The sequence below is a fragment of the Simochromis diagramma genome, unplaced genomic scaffold, assembly GCF_900408965.1.
Source record: "Simochromis diagramma unplaced genomic scaffold, fSimDia1.1 OVJJ01000321.1, whole genome shotgun sequence".
Taxonomy (NCBI): Eukaryota; Metazoa; Chordata; class Actinopteri; order Cichliformes; family Cichlidae; genus Simochromis; species Simochromis diagramma.
Genome location: NW_024386772.1, coordinates 11,399,015 through 11,407,921, shown reverse-complemented (window position 1 = coordinate 11,407,921; position 8,907 = coordinate 11,399,015). Strand labels below are relative to the sequence as shown.

The 8,907-nt window shown below is 38.6% G+C and overlaps 1 protein-coding gene across 10 annotated transcripts in view; it reads right to left on the bottom strand.

Annotated features, from left to right (window-relative positions):
- Window positions 1-486: 486 nt before the first annotated feature.
- LOC120744375 (immunoglobulin lambda-1 light chain-like) overlaps window positions 487-8,907 on the bottom strand; it is a 47,565-nt gene continuing 39,144 nt past the window's right edge. For 4 of the 10 annotated variants that reach the window (XM_040048850.1, XM_040048753.1, XM_040048862.1 and 1 more), the window contains exon 4: window positions 487-984. In XM_040048850.1, coding sequence (XP_039904784.1) covers window positions 662-984 — 323 coding nt within the window. In that variant the 3' untranslated portion in view covers window positions 487-661. Of the gene's footprint in view, window positions 985-1,683; window positions 1,718-6,764; window positions 7,088-7,183; window positions 7,298-8,099; window positions 8,423-8,518; window positions 8,645-8,907 lie in introns of those variants that run through there. The other 6 variants (XM_040048791.1, XM_040048763.1, XM_040048773.1 and 3 more) reach the window with 6 other exon arrangements.

Below are 8,907 nucleotides of genomic sequence, written 5' to 3'. Positions count from 1 at the left end.
AGCTGTCTCTGAATGATCAAATGATATGAACTGAAACATTTCCATTGAAAACAGCACGTCCATTATATTTTACAGGGAGCCTATTTGCCATTTACTTGAGTTACTAAGACCTGCAGGTGCATCCTGGAAACGAAGAAACAGAAGCACAGAGAGGTGATGCTTCACTAACCGAGAGTGTAGATACATTTGCAAATCTACAACCAACATTTTAAACCAGTAACACTTGCCTTCTCTGTTACTCATGAATAAATATTAAATGATGCTCTCTAGTGGTCAAATATTACTTAGTCTGTATGTCAGAATATACTTATGTTTAAACTATGGGAGCAACAAAATTGAAAATTTTGTGCTTATGAGTGTTGTTTTCCTCCGTGTGCCCCTCTCTAAAATGTAAGAGTTCATTTCAATCACCTTCAATTTATGTTAGTGCAAAACAGTGGCACAATTTCCCATTTATTCACAAGAAAACACATTTTTAAATCAATGCTTTTATTAATTTAATGCAACACATGAATTCCTGAAAATACTTGTTAATGACCAGCAAATGAATACATGACTTAAACCTTTTGCTTTATTCTGATTTCTAACACGTAAAGACTGTAATGAGCAAACAGCACAAGCAGTAAAGAAGCAGATTTTAAAAGCACACTCTGGTCCTCAACTATTCAGTGGGACATTCTGACTTCTTGATGGTTTTCTCTGAAGTCTGCGAGCCCAAAGACACTTTACATGTATAAACCTTATTCATGTTCCAGTCTGATGTCTGGATGGTCAGAGAGCTGCTGATTTGGTAAGTCTGGTCTGGTCTCTGAACAGCAGTGCTGGTAGAGATCCCACTGCTCACTGGACTCCCAGCAGCCAACCAGCTCACATCTGCAAAAGGCACAGACTGACTGGACAGACAGACCAGAGAAGCTGTGTTGGACTGGAGCTCAGCACTGGACGGAGGGAAGACTGTCAGGACAGGAGGAGGGAGGCTGGAGTCTGAAAATACATGAAGGATGTTCAGAAAACAAAAAAAGAGAAATGAAAGGAAAGAAGGAAATTGGAAATGAAGTCATAAAACCAGAAGAAATCAAGAAGAGTCAATATGGAATAAACATAACATTTGTTATGAAGTTAGAAGAAAACAAAACTAATGTACAATACAAAAATATATAGATCCAACATATTGTTTGAATTTCTTTTTATATTTTTACCAAATAAAATATGATTAATTACTGTTTAACTTTCCATGTAAGATGTCTTTGATTTAATTCTACACGTTTCTGCATAACATGTCAGCTAATGTGGGTAATTTTCTTTCACGTCAAAGAAAAGTGTACGGCCAGGCTCTAATCACTTCAAAGTAATTTTGAACTTTAGTAACAGTGTTAACAACTATTGAAGAAAGAGAAAACGGGCCTATGTATGTTTTTGAAATACCAACCTAAACATAAATTAAAAGCAATAAGAACAGAAAAACAACATATTTCACACCATTGTAAGAGAACTGGTTTGACACCATTTCACATTTTTTAAACATGTCATTCATGTCTGCTGTATATGAGACAACCTGAAACTATTTCAGATTGTACAAAATCATAAAAAGTGATGCAGAACAAGAAACATATTGAACTAAGTAGTCATCAGCAGATTTTTGCAAAATCTCTCTTGTTTTATGATGAGTTAAAAAGTACTTACCTGTCACAATCAGCTTGGTGCCTTGTCCGAATACCACAGTGATTCAGTTTGTATACATGGCTGTACAAAAACCTCCTGACTGTCACTGATGAGGGGAGAGGAACTGAAACATCCTGTAGAGACCAACTTTCACTGTCAACATCTCATTCACTTCATCTGTTTGTGTTTTATAACTGTGTCTCTCTGTGTGTAGTCATGTTTATTCCTTCATGTCACTTGTTTTGTGCAAGATTTAATAAAGTCCTCATTATTGGCCAGCATTAATCAGAGCTGTACTGTTTCTCAGTAAGATTCTGGCCACAGTCTGCTTCACTATGAACCAGCTTTCTTGGGAGAGTCTTCCCATGTCTAACAGGAACTCACTGCAGAGTCTCCTGTCTCTGAATGATTGATAATATACTTGAAATCAGTGTTTGGTCAGGATTTAGATATTAATCTGTCTGAGGAGAATCCTGCTGAAATTGCAGGTGAGCTGTAAGAATGATGAAATCTCAGAAATGAGAAGAAGAACCAGGAACCTGTTTGTACCAGACGACATAAAAGCTTTCAGCTTTCAGCATTTGGGCAGAACCTTTTGTCTGGAAGAAATTGTTAGGAGGTTGGTTACTTGGGTCAACACTTTTGCTGAATCCCCACCTCTCAGAAAATAAAAACAGATTAAACAAATTTAATGTTTTTTGTCTTGTACAGGCTATAAAATGAAGTAGACATGTTCTAACATGTAGGATCCACCATGTTTCTTATCCCTACTTTTATTTTTTCCATGTCTATTTAAGTGTTATTTATGACACCATGTTTGCACTGAAGCACCGCAGCAATTTCCTAATGTTGTAAACCTGCTCAACATTTGGCAATAAACCCCATTCTGATTCTGATTCTGATTCTGATGTTAGAGCAGATAAAAGAGAGCAAATGGTCGCACAGTGTTTGACAACCATGTCTTACAAAGAAATCAAAAGTTGTCCTAACATTTCTTCATTTCCATTTTTATAAATGTGTTTCTGATTAATCCAAATTAAGTTTCTTTAAATTTTCTCAATCTAGAAGCTCTAATCAGAGTATAGTGTAGCCTTAATTTTAATAGCTGCATCTTATTAACGTTCTTATTAAGTATTAAGTGTTAAACAAAGTGTAACAGTGATCAAATTTGTGTAATCTTAATACTATTACATTTACTCTAGCTATTTTTAATAATGAAGGTTTAAAATAATTTTTTAAAAATTAGATAGCTGTTGTTTAATAACGGGTTATTTGAAGGTTATATGTTACCTAGAGTTTTCTTGATGGGACTGTCTTCAAGTAAAAGATTCAAAGAAAGCAAAAATAATGTTGAGGAAATTTTTTCTCACAATGTAAATAACTGATATGGAATCATCAGCAGGGTCATCCCATGTCTGACAGTAATGCACTGCTCCTTTTTCTGTCCGCTTGATATTTTAGTGATAATCAATAATTCATGAGGATGTAGAGTTGAATCTGTCTGCATCTTGTTTCAAAGCTGTGTGAGCTCTCAGAATAGTGAAATCTTAAAGCATACAGAGGAAGCCCTCCAGGAACTTGTTTATAGCAGCTAACAGAATTCCTATCATCTCTCTCAATGTTGCAGTTGAGAACAGCTTGTTGACCTGAAGAAACTGTGTGGACAGCAGCCGTCTGGGTCAACGCTATCACTGCATCAACATCTGCCAGTCACTTTCTTAATTCCTCATCCTCTTCTGTAGAGCTACAGTGGGGCAAAAAAGTATTTAGTCAGCCACCGATTGTGCAAGTTCCCCCACTTAAAATGATGACAGAGGTCAGTAATTTGCACCAGAGGTACACTTCAACTGTGAGAGACAGAATGTGAAAAAAAAATCCATGAATTCACATGGTAGGATTTGTAAAGAATTTATTCGTAAATTAGGGTGGAAAATAAGTATTTGGTCACCTCAAACAAGGAAAATCTCTGGCTCTCACAGACCTGTAACGTCTTCTGTAAGAAGCTTTTCTGTCCCCCACTCGTTACCTGTATGAATGGCACCTGTTTGAACTCATCATCTGTATAAAAGACACCTGTCCACAGCCTCAAACAGTCAGACTCCAAACTCCGCCATGGCCAAGACCAAAGAGCTTTCGAAGGACACCAGGAAAAGTATTGTAGACCTGCACCAGACTGGGAAGAGTGAATCTACAATAGGCAAGCAGCTTGGTGTGAAAAAATCAACTGTGGGAGCAATCATCAGAAAATGGAAGACATACAAGACCACTGATAATCTCCCTCGATCTGGGGCTCCACGCAAGATCTCATCCCGTGGGGTCAAAATGATCATGAGAACGGTGAGCAAAGATCCCAGAACCACATGGGGGGACCTGGTGAATGACCTGCAGAGAGCTGGGACCAAAGTAACAAAGGTCACCATCAGTAACACACTACAACGGCAGGGAATCAAATCCCGCAGTGCCAGACGTGTTCCGCTGCTGAAGCCAGTGCATGTCCAGGCCCGTCTGAAGTTTGCCAGAGAGCACATGGATGATACAGCAGAGGATTGGGAGAATGTCATGTGGTAAAATGAAACCAAAGTAGAACTTTTTGGTATAAACTCAACTCGTCGTGTTTGGAGGAAGAAGAATACTGAGTTGCATCCCAAGAACACCATACCTACTGTGAAGCATGGGGGTGGAAACATCATGCTATGGGGCTGTTTTTCTGCCAAGGGGACAGGACGACTGATCCGTGTTAAGGACAGAATGAATGGGGCCATGTATCGTGAGACTTTGAGCCAAAACCTCCTTCCATCAGTGAGAACTTTGAAGATGAAACGAGGCTGGGTCTTCCAACATGACAATGATCCAAAACACACCGCCCGGGCAACAAAGGAGTGGCTCCGTAAGAAGCATTTGAAAGTCCTGGAGTGGCCTAGCCAGTCTCCAGACCTCAACCCCATAGAAAATCTGTGGCGGGAGTTGAAAGTCCGTGTTGCTCGGCGACAGCCCCAAAACATCACTGCTCTCGAGAAGATCTGCATGGAGGAATGGGCCAAAATACCAGCTACTGTGTGTGCAAACCTGGTAAAGACCTATAGTAAACGTTTGACCTCTGTTATTGCCAACAAAGGTTATGTTACAAAGTATTGAGTTGTATTTTTATTATTGACCAAATACTTATTTTCCACCCTGATTTACGAATAAATTCTTTACAAATCCTACCATGTGGATTCATGGATTTATTTTTTTTTCACATTCTGTCTCTCACAGTTGAAGTGTACCTCTGGTGCAAATTACTGACCTCTGTCATCATTTTAGGTGGGGGAACTTGCACAATCGGTGGCTGACTAAATACTTTTTTGCCCCACTGTAGCTAGATTCTGTAGTACCTGAAGACACCTGCACTCCTTCCAGCCTACTTTGACTCTCGAGCATAAATGCTATAAATGAACCAAATGCAACAATTCTGTTTTGAAAAAGTTAGGAGTAGAAAGTAGATATATTTGTGTTAAGAAGTACAGCTCTGGGGATAGAGGTTCGAAAGCCAAGTAAGCTGCCATAATGACTTTGACAAATGCTGCAGCTCGTCTTCTGACCCGAACCAATAGACGTGAACACATTTCTCCGGTGCTTGCCTATCTTCACCGGCTCGCTGTTCACTTCAAACTTGATTTTAAATTTTTATTGTTGACTTACAAAGCCCTGAATTGACAGGCTCCGGGATATTTGTCTGACCTCTTACAGCCTTGTGTGCCCTCTAGATCTTGTCGATGAAATGATCTTTTGCTTTTAACCATACCAAGGTCGAGGCTGGTTCACAGAGGTGATCAAGCGTTTGGGGTTGTAACGCCTAAACTGTGATATTATCTACACAGTTTAGGCGTGTAGATTATATCTACACCCCTGGTTTTAGATGTGTCCATGATCCAATACGGCTGATTCAAATTGCTAAATGACCTCCTCAGCATGTCTTGAAGTTCTCCAGAGGCCTGGTAATGAACTAATCATTTGATTCTAGTGTGTTGACCCAGGGTGATATCTAAAACCTGCAGGACACTGGCCCTCGAGGCCTGGAGTTGCCTACCCTTGATCTACCCTTACACATCAGACAGGCTCCTGCTGTCAATCCTTTTAAATCTCATCTTTAAACACTTTTGTATTTATTGGCTTTTAATACATTAAGAGAGATATTTGACATTTGTTTGGTATTAATAATAAAGTAATATTATAGGTTATTTGGTACTAATTGTTTTGTATTTTTATACAGCACTTTGGTCAACATTGCTGTTGTGATTAAATGTGCTATATGAATAAAAAAAAAAAGAAACTAATGTTTAGACCATTTAACATAATTCAACCATTTCTCTGTGTTGCAGCTGAGAACACCTTCTTTACCTAGAGTGGACAGCAGGTATCTGAATAAACACTAACACTGCATTAGCATCTGCCAGCAAACACATAAAGAACATGTGTGAAATGTCTTTCTCCAAAAAGATGGGCTATGAAACAGATGAGAAGAACATCTTACACTTTAGAGAAGTGATGAGAGAGCAGACAGTCCCCAGCATGTTGTCAGTGTGAGGTGTAAACATCCTTTAATATTCAGCTGAGATGTGAAAACGATTGTAGTGAGAAGAGAAGCAACAGATAAAATGCAATTTAGCTGCATTTTTATTTCATATGAAACATTGTGCAACTTTAACAGTATCTATTTAGGTTGATTAATGTGATTTACTGCAGCTAGAATGTTACAGTTATCAGAATTTTATCACATTGCTGTTATTTAAAAACACGTACATCATTGTGTACATATATGTGACAACTTGTGTTGTTGGTGTTCGTCATATTCTTTGATATTTTATATACTTTCAGTGATGATTGCTTAAATGTATCAAAAAGAGTAATTCTGTGTTTATAAAAACACGCTCTAAAGTTGGTGGGTTTTCATTGATGAACATTAAAATAAATAAAAAATAACAATAAACACACTATTTGAAGGTGGTGGGTTTACACTGAGTCTGTTGAATGGGTCTTTTGTCAGCATGTGAAAAATAGAGCATCAAAAAGCAGAAGTAACAGTGAGGAGGTTTTTGTCACAGTATAAATCACTGTGATACGTATTCACTAACAGAGCTGTCCCATGTCTTACAGTAATAGACTGCAGAGTCTCCCTCCTCCACATTTTTGATGATCAAACGATAATCTGATGTTGACTGATGAGTGGATGTGAATTTTGGTGAGGAGAACCCAGAACCATAGGTTGGACCACTATTGCTATAATAAAAATAGAGCATATACTGAGGAACTCCTCCTGGAATCTGTTTATACCAACGAGCAGCATTAGTAACAGTCCCCAGGTTACAGTCCATGGTGGCTGTCTCTCCTTTCCTCACTGATAAAACAGGAGGTTTCTGTGTCAGCACCGTCACACCACTCACACCTGCAAACAACAAGAAGACATGAAGTCAAGACAAACACACTGACATATGAATCCAACAAATAACCACTAATCTGAAGCATAAATAAGATTCCATACTTGCTAGAACAGTGATGAGAGCACAGAGAGTCACCAGCATGTTGTCAGTGTGCGCTCAGAATGGACTTGTAACTTGGAAAGAAATTTCAACGCTTCTTTAGGATGAGGAGATGAGGTGTAAACCATTTAATATAACACGGAATCTCGAAGAGGCCGATAGGAGGAGGAGCTTTAGTTTGTGCTCCTCCTCCTGCATAGTTTGTGATACTTTTAGGTAAATTATCTTCAGTGGAGGGTAATTCTGTTTTTGTTTTTATAATTATTGGTGATAGTGATGTCTCCCTCCTCTCCCTTAAAATTGTAATAAATTTCTTCCTTCTCCAGTCCTTCAGATGCAGTATTGGTGCTATAAAGTGCTGTCTTATGTACACTGGCCTCAGGATAAAGGTGTCAATGGAAAAAAACCTCCCCAAGCTCATCACATAGAAACTTAGAACACAGAAGTTCTGATCCACTCCTCAGGCTGGAACATTGCAGGAAAACATGTATCACAGTTTTACAAGCACCACAAAAAGGACAGCTCTCCCCATGGTCCCCTTTGAGTTTAGCTGGGTGAAAAAAGATATTTATAGGTGAATAGATGAATAGTTTTCAGCTATAATACTAGGACTGACTGAGTTATGTTAGCTAAAACATTTTAGGTGTAGACAACTGTAATCATTTTTGTATTTCAACGTTTTGTGTCACACTGAATGACTGAAAATATTAAATCTTAAGATTTCACAAAAGCTGTAGTGTCACTCATTCAAGTTTTTTGTTTGTTTGTTTGTTTTGTCACAGTCCTCCCATTTAATCCCAACGCAACAATTGTTGCCGGTGGGATTAAATGTGTTAATAATGTCACTCGGTGTTTGAGAGTCAGAAAGCAGAAGTATCTGTGAGGAGGTTTTTGTCACAGTGTGAATCACTGTGATACCCCACTGTTAGCAGAGCTGTCCCATGTCTGACAGTAATAGACTGCAGAGTCTCCCTCCTCCACATTCTTGATAATCAAACGATAATCTGATGTTGACTGATGAGTGGATGTGAATTTTGGAGAGGAGAACCCCGAGCCATATGTTGGTGAACTCCAGCCATGATACATGCTCAGCACAAACTGAGGAGCTCCTCCTGAAATCTGTTTATGCCAGGCAGCAACATTATTTGTAACAGTCCCCAGGTTACAGTCCATGGTGGCTGTCTCTCCTTTCCTCACTGATAAAACAGGTTTCTGTGTCACCACCGTCACACCGCTCACATCTGCAAACAACAAAAGGACATGGAGTCAAGAGAAACACACTGACATTTAAATCTAACATGAGATCCATTCTTCTTCGTATATTGTAGACTCTTTACATGTTAGAGCAGTGATGAGAGCACAGAGAGTCACCAGCATGTTGTCAGTGTGGGCTAAGAACTGAGTGGAGAGATGATGGTGGAAGAGCTATTTAATACAACTAACAGGAGGAGGAGCATTGGAGTTTTTTTCTTTTCCCCGTTTTATTGATATTATTATTATTGTTGTTATTATTATTAATATTATTATTATTAAGTTTAGAATGCTGTGAAAATAATTTTCACAGCAGGTTATTCTCTGGCACCTCAACATTTGTAGTGACTTTGCACAACAGTGGGATCGTCTAATTAAATAACTAAATATCTGTAAATAAGATGGGCCTGTTCACAAATGTGATGTATGAAAACAGTTTTTTTCTTAAAAACAGAAACAGTTTGCAGCTTGGAAT